Raw genomic sequence first — 23528 nt, 5'->3', positions numbered from 1 at the left:
CCAGAAGAGGCAAATTTACAGAAACAGAAAGTACTTTAGTGGTTGCTTAGCATGACAGGATGTGGGGGATTGGGAGTAACTGCTAACAGGTATGTGCTTTTAGGGGTGATAAAAATGTTCTAGGGGTGCCTGGGTGGCTCAGTTGGTTAAGCAGCTGACTTCAGCTCAGGTCACGATCTGAGGGTCCTGGGATCAAGCCCCACATCAGGCTCTTCGCTCAGCAGGGATTCTGCTTCTCTCTCTGCCCTCAGCCCCGCACCCCCAGCTCATGCTTGCTCTCACTCTCTCTCAAATAAATAAATAAAATCTCAAAAATGGGGCATCTGGGTGCCTCAGTTGGTTAAGCATCTGCCTTTGGCTCAGGTCATGATCCTGGAGTCCTAGGATCCAGCCCTGCACTGGGCTCTCTGCCCAGTAGGGAGGCTGCTTCTCCTCCCTCTGCCTGCCCCTGCCCATCGCTTGTGCTCACTCTCTCTCTAGTGCTCTCATTCCCTCTCTCTCAAATAAATAAATAAATAAATAAAATCTTAAAAAAAAAAAAAAAACCTTTTAAAAAAGGATAATGTTCTAAAACTGATGTGTAATATTTACATTACTCTGTAAATATAATAAAAACTATAGCATTATATACTTTAAATAGATAGATTATAGGGTATGTGAATTATATCTTAATAAAACAAAAAAACCCAGAAGAGACAAAGATCCTCCTTTGTACTGGAGACTGTGAAACTTGAGAACTCTGGCAATATGAATACCAGGATTTCTCTTTATGCTCTTATATTTCTTGAAGTTTACTAAACAAAGTTAATTTGACAAAAATTAGAAAAATCAGTGATTAATGCTAATAGAGGTGTATATAAGGTATGTTACACAACAGAGAAAGAGTACCTAGTTCTTATTGGGGAAGGAGGTTCAGAGAAGGCTCTGTAGTAGAAATAATGCATAAGCCAAGTCTCTAAGGGTGAGTTCTCCAGATGGAAAGAGAGAAGGTAAACCCATTTAAAGGGAGCAACAAGCACAATGCATGGTGCTGTGAAATGTGGACATCTCAAGGTTCATTTTTATCTTCACTGGCTCCAAGGGGTTTTCCTGATTCCCTACAAACTGAGGCATGTTCTCTTCCTTTCAACTCTAGAACAACTTTAGAAACAGATTTCATGTATTATATTTGTTCTCAAGCCACAGTTCTTACATACTGCATTTGTCAGACATCCCTCTGAATACAGGAACTGGGTCTGTCTTCTCTTTGTATGTCCTGTAGCATCTAGGAGTATGCCTTGGACAGAGGGGAGGGCTCAAAATGGTCATCAACTTGTACACAATACAAGTATATATTTTTTTTTTTAAGATTTTATTTATTTGATAGAGATCACAAGTAGGCAGAGAGGCAGGCAGAGAGAGAGAGGGGGAGGCAGGCTCCCTGCTGAGCAGAGAGCCCGATGTGGGGCTCAATCCCAGGACTCTGGGATCATGACCTGAGCCAAAGACAGAGGCTTTAACCCACTGAGCCACCCAGGCGCCTCTACAAGTGTTTTCTTAATCCAACATTCAAATAATTAGGAGAATGAAAAATATTAAACTACAGCATTAAGGAGGGCACTTGTGATGGGCACTTGGTGTTGTATGTAAGCAAACCACTGAATTCTACTCCAGAAACCAATACTGCCCTATATGTTAACTATTAAAATTTAAATTAAAAAGTTAACAAATATATTAAACTACATATAACCTTCGAATCTAAAAATCTGAGCATGAAGAGCAGAATGCAATAAAAGTCCCATGGTTTTACCTATTGCCCCACCTGCCACTATCTGACCTAAATATGTGCATCACTATCTCACCAAAAGCATTAGATCTAAAGGTAAGTTTACAACTTTAACAGACATTTTATTTTTTATTTATTTATTTTTTTTTTTAAAAGATTTTATTTATTTATTTGACAGAGAGAGATCACAAGTAGGCAGAGAGGCAGGCAGAGAGAGTGAGAGGGAAGCAGGCTCCCTGCCAAGCAGAGAGCCCGATGCGGGACTCGATCCCACGATCCTGAGATCATGACCCGAGCCGAAGGCAGAGGCCTAAACCACTGAGCCACCCAGGCGCCCCAACAGACATTTTAAAACCAGGATTATTAACAAACCATCAAATAGGAATACTGATCTTCACAATGATTACATTATTATAAAGTTAGGCTGCCACCAATCCATACCTGAATAAACCGCTTTCTGAAAGCCCCAAGGCCTGGAGCCCTTGGGTTTCCCAAGGCTGCATACATTCTTTCATACATTTTTTCAATGTTTTTTTTATTAACAGGGGTTTTTGCCAGTTCGACTTTGATATCATCAGTCCAATCCTGGGAAGAAAAAAAAAAAAAGAGAGAACAACCAAGTTGACTGCAGGGAGGTTTTATCCAAATTCTATGTTTTATGAACTAGAAGCTATTACATTACCTTAAAGAGCATTTCAGGATTAGAGAGCTGTTCTAGGGCACTAATAAAATCTTGAATCACTCCTCCTTGATCCAACTTAATTTTAATCCTATAAAACAATTACCAAGTTGAGGTAATCAAACATCCTCCAAAGATCAAGGCCCACAGTTTATTTACATATAATTATTTATATTCATATATAAAATTATATTATTACCAACTAATAGTCTAGGGAAAGAGCAATTTTAAAATTTTGTTCAATATTAGGGGCGCCTGGGTGGCTCAGTGGATTAAGCCGTTGCCTTCGGCTCAGGTCATGATCTCAGGGTCCTGGGATCGAGCCCCGCATCGGGCACTCTGCTCCGCAGGGAGCCTGCTTCCTTCTCTCTCTCTGCCTGCCTCTCTACCTACTTGTGATCTCTCTCTCTGTCAAATAAATAAATAAAATCTTAAAAAAAAATTTTTTTTGTTCAATATTAGATGAAGTACAAAGCATACAGTCTATCAAGAGTTGAGCTTCTTAGATAAAGGGAAAGCAAATCTCTTTGTAAATGTTGTTGACATTTTAATGCACAAAATTTGATACATAACAGTTTCTGAAGTTATGTTATGAAAGAAAAGGCCACTTTTTCAACATGCTTTCAAACCTTTCTCTTTTTTTGTTTAAAGATTTATTTATTTGGGAGAAAGAGCACATGCACAAAGTGGAAGAGGGGCAGAGGGAAAGAGAGAATCTCCAGCAGATTCCCAACTGAGCAAGGAGCCTGACTCTGGGTCTCGATCCCATGACCCTCAGATCATGACCTGAGCTGAAATCAAGAGTTGGATGCTCAACCAACTGAGTCACCCAGACACCCTTCTTTTTTCTTAAAAAAAAAAAAAAAAAAAAATCATATTGCTATGTATCATGTTAAATTAATCATGACTATGTTGAGAGACCCAGGGGTGGGTCGGGCACCATCGGTGGCAGATGGACATACAGCAGCCAACCCATCCAAAAACCATGACCAAAGTGGTGTCTTACTCTTGTCTTCCCAAAAACACTCTAAAAGACAAATGAGCTCATGAGAAAAACAAAACAAAACGAAAAAAACAAAACACAGAGAATGCCTGAAACACCATGTATTTACCAAGTATTCTTGCAAAACTAATACATCATTGCTAGTTATATCTCCACTTATAAATCAAATGGAAAGATGAAAAGGATGGCACTTCAGGCAGCCTACTTAGTAAGAGGGGCTTCCCAGGTATTTTGAATTAAAGAACAATTTCAGGAACCGATTTCAAAAAGCAACTCAATCTGCCTCAATCAACTGATTATTGTCAACTCTTACTATTATAAGGACAGAATTTTCATGAATAACTTTCTAAGATGAAAAGTATTTTATAAAAGGAAAGAAATTCAGGGGCACATGACTGGCTCAGTCAGTAGAGCATGCAACTCTTGATCTCTAGGTTATAAGTTGGAGCCCCACACTGGGCATAAAGTTAACTTTAAAAAAGAAAAAAAAAAAAAAAAGGAGGGCACCTGGGTGGCTCAGTGTGTTAAGCATCTGCCTTCAGCTTAAGCAGTGACTGGACTGAGTCCCACATCAGGCTCCCAGGTCAGCGGGGAGTCTGCTTCTCCCTCTGACCCTCCCCCAACTCATGCTTTCTCTCTCTCTCTCAAATAAATAAAATCTTTAAAAAAAAAGGAAAAAGTTCTGTGATAAATAACATACCTGGGGTAGATATATTCAACAAAGAGATGTCTAAGATTTTCTATTTTTTAATGACAGCTCTAATTAATTTGAAGACAAACACAAGCTTCCATGTGTTTTATTTATCTTTTCTTAAGTTAGCTCTATGCCCAACATGGGGCTTGACCTCAGGACCCCAAGACCAGAAGTCATGTGCTCCACTGACTGAGCCCCCATGTGTTTGCTTTTACCATACACTTTAAAACCTATAGTATTTGATCAACCCACCTTGCCACAAACTCCTTATTCTTATGACCAGTAGAAGTATCTTTGAAGGAATAGCTTTCACTACTTATTATAAAGGGGTAGGCAATTGCCTGTGGATAGTTATTAGCAATCTCTTCCACAGTATGCTGGACAGCAACAGCTTCCTCTTTGTCCAGTAAGGCCACCATATGGCTGATCCAGCCAATGAACTGCCAGCAAGGAATGGAAGAAATCTAAAACACAGAGAACTGTAACTTAATAATGAATACAATTTTTAGTACTGTTTTGTTATGAAAGTATTGTGTGCCCAACATAAAATATATCTATAATCAGAAGCATACAGAAGTAAGTCTAAAATAAAACATCTTCTCTCCCTCAGCCTTCTTAGTTCTTATTCCAATGAAGTACCATTCCATTCTTTTAGATGTTTTGTATGTATATACACAAATACCCGTTCTTTGCAAGAATGGAATCAGACTAGATATACTGTTGCTGGTTTTTCTTAGGTGAAGGATAGATGTACCTCATTCTTTTTAACAGCTGGATAGTATTCCGTTTTATTTAATTACTGCTGTATAATGAATTTTTAGGGTATTTCCCAAGTTTTGCTATTACAGATAATGCTATAATGAACATTTCTACATGTTTATCTCTTTGTATTTGTGCTATGTGTGTCCATAGGATAAATTTCTAGAAGTATAATTACTGTGTGAACACTAACAATTGTAAAAAAAAATTGCTAGATTTCCCTCTGAAAGGATTTTTCAAATTTTCATTTTTAAAAGAATAATGGAAACTCACATAATTCAAAAATCTCATTAAAAATAGGCAGAAGACTTGAGTAAACATTTTTCCAAAGAAACATACAGATGGCCAACAGACACATGAAAAGATGCTCATCATCACTCATCATCAGGGAAATGCAAATCAAAACCCCATGAAATATCACGCCTATCAGAATAGCTGGTATCCAAGAACAAGAAACAAGTGTTGGTGAGGTTGTGGAGAAAAGGGAACCCTTGTGTACTGTTGGTGGTAATGTAAATTGGTGCAGCCACTGTAGAAAACAGTATGGAGATTGCTCAGAAAGTTAAAAATAGAAATACCATACACTTTAGTAATTCTACTTCTAGGTATTTACTCAAAGAAAACAAAAGCATAAACTCAGAAAGATATTTGCACCCATGTTTATTGCAGCATTATTTACAACAGCCAAGTTATAAGAGCAACCCAGTGTCCATGAATAGATGAATGGATGAAGAAGATATGGTTTATGTAAGAATGAAATCTTGCCATGTGTGAGTACATGGATGGACCCAGTAGGTATTATGCTAAGTGAAAGAAGTCAGACAAAGAAAGATAAATATATGATTTTACTTATGTGGCATAAAAAACAAATGAACAAACAAAAAACAGAAACAGACTCATAAATACAGACAATAAACTAGTGGTTGTCAGAGGAGACGGATGAGCCAGGATAAGCAAAATAGTTGATGGGGATTAAGAAGTACAAACTTTCAGTTATAAAATAAATAAGTCACGGGGATATAAACTATACCATAGGTAATACAGTCACCAATAGTGTAATAATATTGTATAATGACAGATGGTAACTACACTTGTCATGATGAGCCCTAAGTAATGGACAGAATTGCTCAATCATTATACTGTATGCCTAAAACTTATGGTATTGTTATGTCAACTATATATTCAATTAAAAAAAAGTATATTCACAGTTGACTACTTTACAAAATCCAACACGAGACAATTTTTTTAAATTTATTATCTATCTGAGAGGTGGAAAAGATCTAATTTTAATTTTCCTGTTTCTTTATTAGTGAGGGTAAATGGTCTAGCTTTATTCTCCTTACATATTAAACCACGCATGCATTTCCTCTGACCACTTTCTACTGGTCTATTTTTTTTTTTTTTAGAGGGAGACATCAGCTCTTTGTCTCTAATATGTGTTGCAAATATTTTTCTGGCAGTTTTTTTTTAAATTTTGTATATATTGTTGTTTTTTGTTTTTTCCCCTGCAGGGAAGTGCTGATTCTTTTCCTTCCGAGTTTCTGGATTTTGCCTTTTTACAGAAAAAAGAGTTAGAGCTTTTTTTTTTTTTTTTAAGATTTTATTTATTTATTTGACAGAGAGAGATCACAAGTAGATAGAGAGGCAGGCAGAGAGAGAGGGAGAGAGAGAGAGAGGGAAGCAGGCTCCCTGCTGAGCAGAGAGCCCGATGCGGGACTCGATCCCAAGACCCTGAGATCATGACCTGAGCCGAAGGCAGCGGCTTAACCCACTGAGCCACCCAGGCGCCCCAAGAGTTAGAGCTTTTTAATGTGTTAATTTTAAGATAAAATCTGATGCACTTGGAATGTTGGTATGAGGAGTGAACATGGCAAGCTTCCTACCTTCATCTATTAAATGAGTAAAGAGCAAAAAATGTGGGGATAAAAAGCATCGGTCCACATAGCTCATAGGGAGTGCTCAATAAAGGTTAGTTCCCTATCTCAAGTGACTCCCTGATGCCATAACAACAATGACTGAACATTCATTTCCTCAGAAATTCGAAATGCTATGTTCATCATATATAAATATTATTTTAGGAAAACTAAAATAATAATTTAATGATTTCTTCACTAATCTTTAAGAAAAACATACACACATGTATCTATTACATTTCTGAAGTTACTTTAATCTCTTTTTTAGGACCTATTGAGAAAATCCCATTCTTCCAAATCCACAAGAGGGTTGGAGTGTGTAGTAAAGCCCTGCCAGGCACTGAGTCTCCACAGCTCAGAAACCAGCACTGTTTAAAAATTTACTATGTAAAGCCAACAGAATGCTATGTTACCCTTTTGAACTGTATCAACTCAAAGCCTGGCCCTATTGTGCAGTTAAACATCTATAGAAGTCATTAAGGAGTCTTTCAGATGACTCAAATGACAGAAAGACAGTAGAATGATGCAGCTTCGTGATGGGAGAGGCCTGTGTGGGACCCACAAGTGGTGAGCAGAACACTGTGGGGGAGTGCCTGCACACCCTAGCTGCTCACTGCACACTTGGAGGCCTCAGGATCCTCATGAACATGGTGCTGCCAGCAGGCACTGTAGTCACCGGGGGTGGGATGCCAGCTGAAACATACTCCTTCTCCCTGAGATAAATAATAAACTGAGCATAAGGCACCAACAGATGTTCCAGACTACAGCTTAGTCATTCTGGACAGCAAACTGTGCTATAGAAAATTCCCGCCTTGTCCCAAACATACCTCTTCCTCTTCCTGAGGCCCTTGTTCAGACACAGTGTTCTTATCAACACCCACAGAAGAAAATGGGTAAATGTGCCACAGAAGAAAATGGGTAAATGTGAACACCCTTTTATAAAGCTTTAAATTACCTACATTCTCAGAATATAGTAAAATGCAATGCTGGTTAGGAAAACGTGTAACATATGCATTGTACATACTAATGTGGTTAGATATAAACAGAAACATGTCTTTAAGTTCTGTAAAGTTCTCTTCATTAAAATATAGACACTAACCTCTTTTGTCATTAGGCTCAGGGTCTCCTCTGGATATAGTTCTATAATCTGCAGTAGTCGGGGAAACTTCAGCCTGGCTTCACTGGAATGCAATTTTAAAGCTTTCAACATTTTGTCTACCACAATGGCTGGATACGTCTGCAGTTCTAGAGACTCAGTAACTACAAAGAACAGGAGAGAAGAAAACAACGGTCAGTATATGCATTTATACATACATAAACTATATATTTAACAAATGACTACATTTCCCTTTTGGGCTTATATTTTGTAATATGTCACTGTTCTCTTTTAACAAGTACTTTAGATCAACAAACACCAGATGCAGTTTTGGGCCATATGTAAAAGCTTCCATCTTGAAGCTGATTCTTCACTGGAATATGCATTCTGCATGCAGCACCGTTTCCTTCTTGGGCCAGAGGGAACACTGAACAGCTGCTGGTTATTGAATTTATTTCAGGAGCAAGAGGCAGGCCACATAGCCAATATTACCAAAGCTACAAGTAAAATGTAGAACTATAAGCAAATGGAAAGACATTAAGATAGTGTGACTGTTTATATGTAGGTCATGTTGCTTGAAGATGCTGTTGCCTCTTAAAAAGACAAGACTTTTCTCAGAATAACTGTCATTTAAAACCCAAGATACAGGGATGCCTGGGTGGCTCAGTGGGTTAAAGCCTCTGCCTTCGGCTCAGGTCATGATCTCAGAGTCCTGGAATCGAGCCCCTCATCGGGCTGTCTGCTCAGCAGGGAGCCTGCTTCCCCCTACCCCTCTCTGCCAGCCTTTCTGTCTACTTGTGATCTCTGTCTGTCAAATAAATAAATAAAATCTTAAAAAAACAAACAAACTAAAACCTAAGATGCTCCTGAGTGATTCAGTCAGATGAGCATGTGACTCTTGATTTTGGCTCAGGTCATGATCTCAGGGTCATGGGATTGGGCCCAGGTCTGGCTCCAAGCTCAACTTGGGAGTCTGCTTGAGATTCCCTCTCTCCCTCCCCTTCTGCACCTCCACCCACTCATATGCCCGTGCCCCCTTCTCTCTCTCAAACATAATTTTTAAAAATAAATAAATAAATAAAAACAAGCAAATAGGAAACAAAGTATCTACAGACGTATTAAGGCTTTGGCTAACACAATGTTACAAACCAAATGGTTTTTTCTTTGGGACCCACCTGATGCACTCTCCTCCTCCTTGCGGAGCTGCTGGTCACAGAAATCCACCAGCGTCATGTAAGCATCTGTCAGGCTGGCTACAGGACCCTGGCCCATGAGGGAAGGCTGGGCCTCCTCCTCAGCTATCCGCACGGCCTCAGAAAGGTGACGGAATGCTCTCTGGTGCAGACCTGCGATCACCTAGAATTCACAGAGGTCTCAGTTGTGAACCTGTCAGTGCAGCTTAAGTTTTCTGGAAGAACTCTACTTTCTATTTGTGATGATACAGAAAGAATACTTGTGATTTGTGAGCCAAGAGATAACACAGAAAGCTGGTTACATGGAAAAGGGAGTCTGTCTGCCCTGATTGTGAAACAGTGAGTGATTTCAGTATAATCCTCAGTACTTTTAAAACCCAGAAGGTCCACTAGTCATGCAGAGCTTGCACCAAAGATCAATGGGGGTCATGCAGCCTGTCTTGAACTGAAGAAGAGATGGAAGTTGGCACTTCATCCTCACCACCATGCTCAGATGTTGGTAGTAACACTGAGGAGGAAGAAGGCAAGGCTAACAACTAAAGTGAAGTAGGCACAGGGAGATGAGGAGAGGTTGCTAACTATGGAAAATACAAAATCATCTGAGAAAAGCTAGGCAAAGCAGACACTACATTAAAAAAGTGGAAAAGGCTGGTTTGCTCCACAAGATAATGGGACGTCTGGATGGCAACTGGTGGTGAAATCTATTAACAAAATTCTTGGAAGAACTGTCCACATCAATCCAACACAAATTTCTCACTTCTAATACTGAAACAATCTGTATCATTCAAATGAACAGGAAACACATTGAGTATGTGAGTTTTCCACATAAGAAACTTGGCTGCATAACTGTCAAATACATTCTCAAAACACAAAGCAATCATCATTTCTCATTATTTCTTTTGTGTAGTCAGAAGGCTGCACACTGGAGGCGTACAACACACAAACATAAAAAGTTCACTCTTCCAGTATTCATTACCTTTTCTGCATTCTCTGTACTGGATCCAGAAAGATCCAAAATTCTTCTAGCCTTGCTTTCCTCGATTTCAGCAAGGCAGGTTGGCTCCCTGATGAGAGCCTCAGCTATGATTCTGTATGTTGTACCCAAGAGAATATTCTGATCATGGAAAGCAAGAACATTTTTGCTTATGTAACTTGATGTGCTCTCACCTGTTGGTTTAAAAACATACACATACACACAGATGATTTTCTCAGAAATAAATAGATGTCATAAATTTAAAAATAAGGATACTCATAGTGTACAGAAGTTGTTTCCTATTAAAAATTTAAAATAAATCTTGTAACTGTAAGAAACTGGCTTCATACAATGGTTAGGGAATTTCTTGAACTCATATGAATGAAAAATGTTCTTTGTTAGCAGTGACTATATCAAAGTCTATAGAGGCTAAGGCAATTAAAACACTGAATAAACTTTTATTCAAGAACCATCATTCTGCATTTTGTCAAAGCACCTAAATCCTTTATAAAGGAAAGAAAATGTCTCTTTTTAATGCATTTGCGCATATACATTAATAACCAGATTAGATTTTTAAATTGCTATTGTGATTTATAGCTGATAAAGCAACAGATGTTGCTGCATGTAAAGGTCTAGTTCTAATGTCTTACGTAGTATGGCTCTGGGGAAGGAAGCTCTGGTCAAGCCTGCAGCTTGCAGAGGGTACAAGAAGGGCACAAAGAGAAGGGGCTGTCACCTAGCAAGTCCAATCAACCATTCTACCCTGCTCATCAATCCGTGAAAATTCTCTTGTCACATTACCCTCACATACATGTTCAAAACTACTGGCCCTACTATTTTACAAGACAGTTAAGAACTACAGCCATACGGGGTGCCTGGGTGGCTCAGTGGGTTAAAGTCTCTGCCTTCAGCTCAGGTCATGATCCCAGGGTCCTGGGATCGAGCCCCACATCGGGCTCTCCGCTTCTCGGGAAGCCTGCTTTCTCCTCTCTCTCTGCCTGCTTGTGATCTCTGTCTGTCAAATAAATAAAATCTTAAAAAAAAAAAAAAAAGAACTACAGCCATACGATGACTACTAAAACTGTAGGATTAGTATTTTTTTTTTAAAGATTTTATTTATTTATTTGACAGAGATCACAAGTAGGCAGAGAGAGAGGAGGAACCCGGTTCCCTGCTGAGCAGAGAGCCCAATGCGGGGCTCGATCCCAGGACCCTGGGATCATGACCTGAAACAAAGACAGAGGCTTTAACCCACTGAGCCACCCAGGTGCCCCTAATATTAGGAGTACTAATGTTATCTTAATATCAGCCAACTCCTTCCCCTCTCCTCCATTCTCCCACCCAAAACCCCTAAAAATATTTAAGCAAACATAAGGATGATTTTCTACTCCTGATAAATATGGAGAGCCTGCTTCTTCTATTTGCAATTTTGCTGAGACTGATAGTCTGATATAATTCCCTGTCCTACTGAAGAGTCCAACTTGGGAATATGGTTGTGAGCATGGTCAATAATACTGCTGCTATGTACCCCGGGACAGAGGGCAGCAAAACAGGTGGAGTGGACCCAAAACTCAGTGAATTCTTTTTCTCCCCTCAGTTTTGAAGGCTATGTTAAAAAAAAAAAAAGAAAAGAAAAGCTGAGGAGGAAAAAGATGTTTCATATTCAATTTTTTAAAAGGCAATTCTTATAAGTAAACAAGGTTTTCAAAATAATTAAACTATGAGACCCATAATTTGCATAAATATTACAGAAAAAAATGTAATTTAAATTTTATTTGATCAATAAAGAAAATCTCCAAGAAATACATTCTATAGCATCATTAGGATGCAAAATACCTTGGCTCCAAATATTTAATAAAATTATTATAAAAGTTAATTCCCCAATGTCAGATAAAGCAGCAAAATAAGTTTTAAAAGACACAGAGACATAATATAAAATAGCGCCACTGAACTTATTTCTATAGAAAAGAATAGTCCAGTACCCAACAAAGAGACTGTTTTCAGCGCTGTGAGAATCTGCTCAGGGCAGGTCTGGCCCTGGCTCCGGCTGTGGCTGAGCCGGCAGTAGCTCTGCACCCACTGCACCTGCCAGTCATCTCTTGCTTTTGACTCTCTATGAAGCTCCTTCAGTAGTTTCATGGCAAGTGAAAAATTGTGCTATAGAAGAAAGAAAGTGGTAAGATAATACACAGGTGATCACTTAGAAATAAAACATTTGACAGAAATTTTTAACTGGCCTGCTTCCCTTTTTGCATGACACAACTCACCTGAAAGCAGTAAATCCATCTCCTCAGCTTAAATTGTGTAAATGTATTTTTAAAAAAGATTTTATTTATTTATTTGACAGAGAGAAACACATGTCTTTTTATTTATCATGGGGATAGCATTCACATTTCAAGTGTATACAGTTCTGTCTTTTAGTAAATTTACAAAGTTGGGAAACCATCACTACTATCTAGTTCCAGAACATCTGATCAATTCAAAAAGAAACAATTTGCTCCCCATTCCCTCCAGGCATGGGCAAACACTAAACTACTTTCTACCTCTATGGATTTGCCGATTCTGGACATCTCCTATCAATGAAATCAGAAATGTGGTGATTTTTATCTGTCTTCTTTCACTTAGCATAATCTTTTCCAGGTTTACCCATGTTACAGCATGTATTCACACTTTATTCCTTCACATTGATGAATAATATTCTATTGCATGGATAGAACACATTTTATTTATCCAAACATCTATTGATAGCTTCTGGGGTTGCCTCCACCTTTTGGCTATTTGGAATAATACTGCTGTAAATATCTACGTACAAATTTCTGTGTGGACATACACTTTCACTTCTCCCACATACCTATGAGTTGAAATGGTGAATCACATGGTAACTCTAAGTTTAAGTTTTTGAGGAAATGTCAGACTGTTCCCCACAGCATCTGTACCATTTTACATTCCCATCATCAAGTATGAGGGTTCCAATTTCTCTACATCTTCACCAATATTTGTCTGAGCAGTCTCTGATTACAGTGGGTGTGAAGTGGTATCTTGTGTGGTTTTGATTTGCATTTTCCTAATAACTAATAATGTTGAACATCTTTTCATGTGCTTGTTAACCATCTGTATATCTGCTTTGGAGAAATGTCTATTTAGAATTCTTAGCCCATTTTTTAAGTTGGATTGAGTTTTTGTTGTTCAGTTATAAAGAGTTCTTTATGTGTTCTGGATAGTAGACCTTTATCAGATATACGATTTCTCCATTATTTTCTCACATGTGTATGGGTTGTCTCATCATTTTTTTTTTTTTTTTTTTTGAGTGTGTTCTTTGAGGCACAGGAATTTCTAAATTTTGGTGTATAACTTATCTATTTCTTATTTGTTTGGTTGTTATGTGGATGTCTTTTAATTCTTCTCTACCAAGTTTCAAAAGACGTTCTCATCAAACCCATGTCTTGTTCTTTACTATCCTTTCAACTATGTAGGCTAAAAATCTGAGCCATCCTCAGCTGCATCCTCTCCGTAATACTTACTATCTCTGGACTTCTTACCTCACTTCTAGAGCATCTTTCACATTGTTTGCATTCCTACCACAACTTTCCTAGTTTGAGACTTCACAGTCTCTCTGCTTTTTCCCTCAGCAGACAATCTTCCATACAGCTTCCAACTGAGCCAGCATGTCCAGAGCAGATTGCAATTCCCAGTTTCTCACCTCCATGATTTTGCTGGAATATATCTTGTATCTATAGCACCTTTCTCTCTTCTCAAAGTGCAAACCCTACCATTTCCATAAAGCCCCATTTGAATGCCTCCTTCTCCAGCAAGCCTTCCTACCAGGCAGAAGGTCTCTTCTTCTTGGGGCTCTCCCAGCATGGTGACCTCTCTTTTCTTCACTCATCTTATGCTGTTGTTGGGTTGAAGTGCAGCTCTTATTCTCTTGCTAGACAGTAATCACAAGAGCTGGAATAGTAGCTTCCCAACACCACCCCAACATTGTTGGGTGCAGTTTCTAAGCTACACTGTAATCCTCATCACTACTCAGAACTTCCTCACCACCAAATTCCTAAACTCAAGTCGCACCATTTTGACCACAAACCTACTCTACCCACCAAATTCTTGCTGTGTTTGCTTTATAACCTTAAAACCTCTGGTAACTTTACCTGCCTTCTTCCTGCTTCCACTTCCTTCTGTGTGCAATTAAGCCAGCCAGCTATTCCCACCACTCTCTTTGCAATACTCTCAGGTCACCAGACTTTGTCCCTGTATTACACCCACCTGGAAAAACCATACTCTTGGGTACATCGAAGTGCATGGCCTTTCTGCTCCTATACTCACAGACTTACCAGAGACCGCACTGACAGTTCTTCCATGGCTCGCCAGCCCCTCCACCACAGCCCAGAATATGCCACCACTCCCCCACTATTCTCAGATCTCTTCAGCTCAGCCTCTGCAGAGGGCCTACTCCCCAGAGAGAACAGAGTTCTTCCATTCACCTTTGCTTGAATCCTTTCCCTTTCAACTCCACAAGAAATCCTGTCTAACTAATGATCCCTCTCTGTGTGTCCATTCTCTCCCTACCATTAAGCTTTAAAATCTCCAGTCTCCTCTTTCCTAAAAATCCAAACTCTTCCCCGAACCCACCTGCTTTTCCTCATCATGGCTTACTTAGAAGCAGGCTGTGCTCACTGCCCCTGTATATCCATCCTTATCTGTTCTTCTACCCACTCTGATCTGACTTCTGCTCCAGTGAAATAGTTCTCACTGAAGTCAGCACAAGACTCCTCTCAATGTAAGGGCACTTTAGTTTCTGCATGTCTTTACCCTCCTGGGTAACAGGCACTGATGATTTCTGCCCCTCCCTCTTTGCTCAGCCTCTTGGTCATCTAACGTCACCATCTAGTTTCAGCTCCTTTGTGGACACTTTCCCTTTGTTCCTTCCAAAACTGTAGGTATGTTTTGGCGACTGGTCCTGGTCACCTTATCCACTCCTGTGGCTTCAGTGATAGTCCATGTGCCAATCACCTTCAGACCTCTAATGCAAGCACAGCTCTTTTTCTCCAGAACTTTAGATTTCTTATGTACAAATTAGCAAATAGAAATCATAACTTGCTTGTCTTAAAGGCCTCACACATTCAATATGTCCTCAATTGAATGCACCCCACAAACTGCCGTTCTTCCTGCATTCCCATCCACTCAGCTATACAGGCAGAGAAGCCTGGGGATCCTACTTTCTCTTCCTGAACAGAACCAGTCACAGTGTCTCATCCACGCTTCCTTTTTCTTGAACTTGTCCACTGATCTCCACTTCCCAGAATCTAACCTAGATTGGCTGCCCTTATCAATTACCTGGAGTAATACAGAGGCTGGACAACCCTTTGCCCTTCCTCCAATCGTTTCTCTCACTGCAATCAGAACACTGTTTTAAAACTGTTAATCCGGGGCACCTAGGTGGCTCAGTAGGTTAAGTGTCTGTCTTCGGCTCAGGTCATAATCCCAGGGTCCTGGGATTGAGTCCTACATTGGGCTCCCTGCTCAGTGGAGAGTCTGCTTTTCCTTCTCCCTCTGCCTCCCCCCATTCTTGTGCTCTCTCTCAAATAAATAAATAAAATCTTAAAAAAAAAAACAACTGTTTATCTGGTCACCTCTATTCCAGGGCTTCCTGCACAAAGAAGAACAGCCATTAAGTAGGCATTCAAGTTCAACTGTCGCTCTACTCAGGAAACCAAATGCTCAGGGTTATTCCTCAGTCTTATATGTTATTTCCTCCATCCTATTTCACTTTTTAGTTCCCAACTTAGATATGATGTCCAACTCCAGGAAGCTTTCTCTGTTCCCACAGGCTGAGTCAGGTGTCCTTCACATGTGATTGTCTTTTAGTATTACCGTACTACTATAATTGTTTGTCTGCATGTCCATATTTTACTCAACATGGTATCTATCTCCAGCACCTAATGTTGTGCTTGGTAATGAAGAGGCAAAACTCAAGTTTCAATTCTGCTACTTTTGAAGAGTTTTGAAGAGTACGGGCAGGTAAATTGAAATGCACTGAGGTTTTATGTAATCTTAAGACTGGGACTATTTTTTTCTCTTCACCTCCAGTATTACTGGTATTGACAGCTAACTCTACTTAGCCCTTAGTTATTACCAAAAAATTCCTAGGAAAAGCCAATGTGCCATATGAAAGGATTCATATTTCCTCTCTCTTGTCAGGACCCTCCCCACTTTGGAGAAGTTTGGGAGCACTAGGTAGCATGCAGTGTCTCTCCATCTGGCCCAAGCACCGTAACTAACTTCCTGCTAAGAAGCCACACACACCTCTCCTTAGCTGTGTGCCTTGGAAGATGGCCTCAACTGCAACCAGAGCTAATGAAAAGGATCTTTTTTTCTGCAAGAAATAGAGAGACACTGCCTCTAATTAAAAAAAAAAAAAATGTAGTATACAGGAAGGAAGATATGAAATGTCTATAGCCATTTCCAACCAAAAAGGGTGAGCCTGGAGCTGCCAGAGAGACTCACTTTGTAAAAATCTGAGGTCAAAACCAATACAGTAGAAGAGAGAACTGAAGGAGAGAAAGCAGGCCCTTCGTGATAATAAAGCATTTAAAAGCCAGATCTTCTACACTTCTTTATTCATGGGAACTAATAGATTTCTTTTTTTTTTTTTTAACTTTTAATTTATTTATTTTTTCAGCATAACAGTTTTCATTGTTTTTGAACTAATAGATTTCTTTTATTCACTTAGGCTGCTCTGCATTGGGTTTTCTATTATTTGAAATATAAAAATTCCTAACTGATACAACACCCATCCCAAAGAAATACCTACAAATGAGCATTTAAACTTACAAACAAGGGTGCCTGGGTGGCTCAGTGGGTTAAGCCTCTGCCTTCGGCTCAGGTCATGATCTCAGGGTCCTGAGATCGAGCCCCACATCGGGCTCTCTGCTCAGCAGGGAGCCTGCCTCCCCCTCTCTCTGCCTGCCTCTCTGCCTACTTGTGATCTCTCTATCAAATAAATAAATAAAATCTTTAAAAAAAAATAAACTTACAAACAAGTATTAATTATTTCTACTGGAATAATATTCTTCGCTTTATAACAGTAATCTATTAATATAGGTCATTGAAAGAGCATGCTCCCCCAGTATATTAAAATGTGATTTAATTACAAAAAGTATGATTTCATATATTTAGCTTATATGTAATTTATAAGCAAAGCATACTTATTATATAAAGGTATTATTATCACAAAATAAACCTAAATATAATTTGTAACTAATTGGAAAGCATTTTGTTAAACAAGATCAAGCCTGATATTGGGTTTATTTTGTTTTTTAATAACAGAAAATAATTATTTTCTAATGATTAATGAATACATAGTAAACTTTAGAGCCTTCTGAATAATTTTAAGTGTTTTTTCAAGTTTACTTTCTTTTAAAGGGAAAAAATACTAACTATTCAATTACCTTTATGTTTCAGATTTTAAGAAAAGCTAAGTTTAAAAAATAGCTAATTTAAGAAAATTCTGTGCTACAATAGAGGACCACAAATATAAGTACTCACCTGCTCTCTTGCACTTTCTATCATCTTCATTTTCATGGAGAACATACAGTTCTTAATCAGGGAGCAGACTTCTTCTCCCTGCTCCTGCACTTCCATCTTATCACTAGAATCTTTATCACCATCCATGGACATACTATGATCACCTGGAGGAAGAGTAAGTTTCTCCTCTATTTTGCTGAGAAAGAAACATCTACACAAAACAATGAAAAATGAAAATCAATGCCAGAGACTTATGAAAGAAATCTTTTATATATGGGAAGCTACTGGATGGCATTTACAGATAGAAACTCTATAATTATTAAATTTTTGCTCATTTCTGGGGGTACCTGGGAGAATATGACGCTTGATTTAAGATCAGGTCATGATCTCAGGGTTGTGTGATCGAGCCCTGTGTGAGGCTCTGCACTGAGTGGTGAGTCTGTTGAGATTCTCTCTTTCCCTCTCCCTCTAACCCTCTCCCACCTGCTCATGCACTCTTTCTCTAAAAGTAAATAAAAAAATTTTTTTGTTCATTTTTTAGACTGTTAAGTGTGTACTCTAAGTACCAGATTCAATAGCCATTTTTAATTAACCAACTCTTTAAAAGATATTTTTCTGGGGCACCTGGGTGGTTCAGTGGGTTAAGCCTCTACCTTCCACTCAGGTCATGGTCTCAGGGTCCTGGGATTGAGTCCCGCATTGGGCTCTCTGCTCAGCGGGGAGCCTGCTTCCCCCTGCCTCTCTGCCTACTTGAGATCTCTCTCTGTCAAATAAATAAATAAAATCTTAAAAAAAAAAAAGATATTTTTCCAGGTATCATTTATTGCCTACACCTCCACAAAATAAACCATTTAAATGCACAATGTTCTCTCTTAATGAATGAGTGACATGCCCTGTGTTGGGTCTTTTCATGTCTCCTAATCTAAGGTCCTACCCCAAAGGTGAAACATGTAAAGCACCAAACAGGTTATAATCACTGGGGATATGAAAAGGCTGTATTGCTATAAAATTATTTGTATTTGTATTATAATTTACATTTCTGACTAGTTATTTCATTTTCATTATTTTCATGCCAGTACCACTGACAAGGACCTTAATGTATAAAATCTACCCTCAATCAATATCAACTAAGTTTTTGTCCATCCAGTGACTAATCTCCATTTTCTTAGAAACACTGTGGCCAGATAGACCAGCATTTCCCATACACCTCTTTCTTTTGTTTTGTTGTTGTTATTCCCCAAATACAAGCCTTTTTAGTCATCTATCTGCTTCTGTGTTCCTAGCCCCTTACCCAACACATGAGTGCCCCTCCCCCCCAAGAGGTGCTACTGTTTTTTAGCTTTCACTGTTTTTAGTTAATAGAATAAATAAGCAAAAGTGGCATAAGATAGGTACTTGATAAATATTTGAGGAAATAATTATGAAACATACATTGAAACATAAATGTTACAGTATGAATAAAGTTCCCTGAGCTCAGAGAAAAAGGAATCAGGGGGCAACAAGGGGAGGTGGATTAGTGTTCACAATTGAAAGACTATTTCCTGGGCTTTAAAAAATGCATTTAATTTCAAATAGTAGAGGAGATAAGGAAGTTCTAGATAGAAGAAACAAACTAAACAAAGGCAGAGAACTGTTACAGTATAGGACATATTCTTGTATCAAGAGAACAGAGCCAGGAAGCAAAACATCTTTTAGAGCCCTAGAGCCCTAGGGCCCTAGAGCCCATCCTTCTGCTGATAACTAACACTCTGGATAAAATACCAAATATAACCATCAAAGATTGCTGAGTGAATACAAGATGGCAGACTGTTACATGCAAAGAGGCCAAAGGTGGGAGAAGTACTGCATTAGGATGAGGTTTTTGTTTTCTCTCTCTCTCTCTCTCTTTTTTTTTTTTTTTTTCCAGCTTTTCCATGAGGTTAACCATGGCTGATAAGAGGTATGGTAACCAGAGTGACTAAGATTCAGACAGGAACTCTGAAGTATTGTGCCCAGAGAAAGCTAGAAGGGAACCTAGGCAGAACAAAGGTTGTAGTGGGAATCCTGGAAGGGGGAGAGCCAGAGAAGAGGCTCTCTAATTCTGTTTATGAAGCCACATGAGTTTCAGCCTGCCTCCTGAAATATGCATGTGCAGGACTGACTGGAAACAGAGAAGGAAAGGCTTGAGTCCTGAACTGAGACAAAAATCAAGAAGGCAAGACAGAGTCCACTGTCCAAATCTAACTAGACTGACTGCTTGCTAAAGCAATAATTCCTGAGAATAATAATAAAGCTCAGAGTCTACACAAAATAATATTAACAATTTCTAAGATATGCCTGAATATATACCTGATATACAAAGAACCAGGAAAATTTATCCATTCTGGGTAGAAAAGACAGTCAACAGATTTAACTCTTACATGACCCATATGCTGGAATGATCACAGAGAACCTTAAAGCAGCTATTTTAAAAAAGACTTTACTTATTTATTTTAGAAAGAAAGCAAGTGAATGAGTAGGGTGGGGTGGGGAGTGGTAGAGGGGGAGAGAAAAGGACAAGAAGACTCCACAGTGAGTGTGGAGCCTAATGTAGGCTTGATCTCACAACCCTGAGATCATGATCTGAGTGAAAACAAGAGTCAGACACTTAACCAACTGAGCCACCCAGGCACCCCAAGCAGCTTATTAACAATGCTCTAAGAGGTCACAAAAATAACATGAAATAATGGAAAGGCAACTATCTCAGTAGAAAAAAGTAAATATTAAAAAAGCCAAATGGAAATTTTACAACTGAAAAAACATGCTAATTAATAAAAAATTCACTACATAAACTTAAAGAGGTAAGAGGAAAATGACAGTGACCTTGAAGATAGTCCAACAGAAATGATCTAATCTGAAGAATAAAGAGAAAAAAAGATTGAATAAAAATGAACAGAGCTTCAAGGACCTGTGTGGGACAATGTCAAAAAAGTCCAATATATGTATAATGGGCACCCCACAAAGACAGAAAAATTGGGGCAAAAAATACTTGAATACAGAAAATGCAGAAAATTCCCCAAATTTAATGACATAAAGGTACAGATTTGAGAAGCTCGGTGAACCTGGAGCAGGTAACTTCAAAGGAAGCTATGCCTAAATATATCATAATCAAACTAAGAGCCTATGTTAAAAAAAAAATTCTGAAACCAAAGAGTAAGACAGAATACATACAGGGGAACAACAATTTGAGTAATCATTCTTTTAGAAACATGATACTGCCGAGGAGGAAGGGGGAATATACCCAGAATTCTATATCCACAGAAAATATTCTTCAGGAAACACAGTAAAATAAAGGTATCTTCAAATAGAAGAAAACTAAGAGAATTCATCAAAGGCAGACCTGAACTACAAGAATTGCTTAAAGGAAAGTTTTCAGCTAAAGATAAAGGATATCAGAGGAAAACTAGGGTCTTTACAAACAAATAATGAGCATCAGAAATAATAAGTATAGAGTGACTTTTTGTCTCCTAAGTTTTTTCAAATATGTATGACTGTTTAAAGCAAAAATATAATATTATCTATTAGTGTTAGCAAATCTAAGAATATATAAAAAGGATCATGTTTACCCTCCAAATGCAAAATTTGTTTCATATTCAAAAATCAGTCAATATAATAAACTATAAGGAGGAGTGACATCATCAAGATGGTGACATAGGTCATTCTTGACTTCGGTCTCCCTCACAAAACAAAACAAAAACAAACAAAATGAAACCAACTAACTACTATTCACAGACAAGACACCATTGAGAAAATCTTAGAACACAGGGGTAAGCCTGAAACACCACAGAGACTCAGATGGATGACATAAGAAGAGAAAAAGGAGCAGCTACTGTATGACTTCAGAGTCCCTACCGCAGGATGGGACAGTACCACAACAAGAGGGCCCCAAGTCTGAAGTTTTTCCAGTAGGAAAAAAAGAGCCCAAGATGGACATCTAGTTACCCTAGTGTTGGGGTTTGCAAATCAGGAAGCCTACTTGGGTCTCATCTCATAGAGATAACAAGGGAACCTGCAGCAGGGCTTAATGACTGGGGAATAGACTGTGACAGAAGGGTGGTGTGGGGGAGGGGGGTCGGGCTTATAGCAACCAACACTCAGATCTTGGCAGACTGAGTTCCTACTCATAGCAGTGCCCAAGTAGAAATTCTAACCAGTGGTTTGGCTTATCTTCAGAACCAACACAGTGGCCCAGTCTGACTAGGAAAGTTGGCAGGGTGCAGGTTTGCCTAATGTTAGACCCCAAACAACAAGGCACTCTGCCTACGGAGGAAAGCTAATTCATAGCTCCACCTATTTCTGAGTGTCACTCTTGGTCCTGTCCTACCTGATCATGAAACTTGACTGGAGCACCTGGGAAGCTGCTTAACCCAGCAGTACTTGCACAGAAAGGCCACACAAGCAGAAAGTCCTTCCTGTTTATAGAGCCAAGCCAGTGGCACCAATTGCTGCACAGTTCTGCCTAATTTGCTTCCCAAAAAAGAGCCTTGCCTGCTTTGGTATCTGTTGTGTGTCCCCCACCCAGGCAGGGAAGCTAATTAGTAGCCCCACCTACTGTTGAATACAGCCTCCAACCCTGCCGATCAAGAAACTTAACCAGAGTTCCTGGGAGTCTCTGAAGCCAACCGTGCAACTCCTATTAAATTGGCACTTGAATGGAAAGCCAGATCAGCAGTCCTGTGTCTACAGAGGCAATATGGTGATCCCATCTGACCAGAGAGCTTGAAGCACCATTCTGCCTCATTTGGTCTCTTAAACAAAGAGCCTTGCAAGCCCTAAGGGCCTGTTCTGCACTCCCAAGCAAAAAAGGAAGCAAATTTATAGCTCCAGTACTGCTGAATACAGCCTCCAGCTAACCATAGGTGACCAGGAAATCTAACCAGAGCTCCCAGGAATCTGCATAGTCCATCCTGCAACTGTGATTACAGCAGCCCTTCAGCAGAGCACCTGATGGGTAGCCATCCACCCAAAGAGTCAGGCTCATTAGGCCACAGAACTTGGTACATAGTTCTGCTTAATATGGTTCCCAAACAAGAAACTTGCCCATCTTGGGGACTGTATAATGGCCCTGCACAGGTAGGGAAACTCACCTATTTAAACGCACTATTGAACAGAACCTTCAGCTTGCCTGCCCAAAGAATCAAACCAGAGTATGCAGGAAGCTGTGTAGCCCATCCCATAGCTCCACTTACAGTAGAACTTGATCAAAGAGAATAGCCAGTACTTCTACCTCTCTGCAGAGCAAAATGTAGCCCTCTCTGGCAGGAAAATGCAGCGTTCATACCTGCCGAATTTGGGCTCCAAAATAAGGCTCTACTGGCCTTGGGGCCAATTTGCTGTCCCTCCTCAGGGTGAGGGGAAGCTAATTCAGAGCCCTGCCCACTGCTGAGTATAGTACCTAGTCCTGACTATCTAGAAGACTGACCAGAGAATAGTGGAAACTGCAGAGACCATCCTAGAGCTGCACTTCAGGAGGGAAACAAGTCAGCAGTTCTTTTCAGTTGTTTGCAGCCAGTGGCAACCACTCCATCCCAACCTCAGAACTTGGACAGTGGCCTTAACCTAAAATATATCCTAACATAATCCCCACCTGCTCAAGGATGCTACCAGCTGACACATCCAGATCCCCAAGCTGAAATGACTGGTGAAGGACTCTTTCTGTCAAAGCAAACCTGTAAAGTCTGTAAAGACAATGTACTCAAATGGACAAACACCAATGTAAGAAATCAAGATCATGGGATGCCTGGGTGGCTCAGTCAGTTAAGCTGCTGCATTTAGCTCTAGTTCATGATCCCAGAGTCCTGGGATCGAGTCCCGCATTGGGCTCCTTGCTCGGTGGGGAGTCTGCTTCTCTCTCTGCCTCTGCTTGCCACTCTGCCTGCCTGTGTTTGCTTGCTCGCTCTCTCTGACAAAT

General features: G+C 39.5%; 1 protein-coding gene across 4 annotated transcripts in view; it reads right to left on the bottom strand.

Annotated features, from left to right (window-relative positions):
• Window positions 1–23528, bottom strand: part of PRKDC (protein kinase, DNA-activated, catalytic subunit) — a 239744-nt gene that overhangs the window by 16324 nt on the left and 199892 nt on the right. For all 4 annotated transcript variants that reach the window (XM_046001490.1, XM_046001500.1, XM_046001508.1 and 1 more), the window contains 8 exons: window positions 17621–17810; window positions 12058–12232; window positions 10079–10269; window positions 9085–9265; window positions 7913–8073; window positions 4394–4605; window positions 2448–2535; window positions 2207–2350 (listed from right to left, as the gene is read on the bottom strand). In XM_046001490.1, coding sequence (XP_045857446.1) covers window positions 2207–2350; window positions 2448–2535; window positions 4394–4605; window positions 7913–8073; window positions 9085–9265; window positions 10079–10269; window positions 12058–12232; window positions 17621–17810 — 1342 coding nt within the window. The remainder of the gene's footprint in view (window positions 1–2206; window positions 2351–2447; window positions 2536–4393; window positions 4606–7912; window positions 8074–9084; window positions 9266–10078; window positions 10270–12057; window positions 12233–17620; window positions 17811–23528) is intronic.

Source organism: Meles meles, chromosome 1 (genome assembly GCF_922984935.1).
Source record: "Meles meles chromosome 1, mMelMel3.1 paternal haplotype, whole genome shotgun sequence".
NCBI classification, from domain to species: domain Eukaryota; kingdom Metazoa; phylum Chordata; class Mammalia; order Carnivora; family Mustelidae; genus Meles; species Meles meles.
This window is presented reverse-complemented; position numbering and strand designations above follow the sequence as displayed.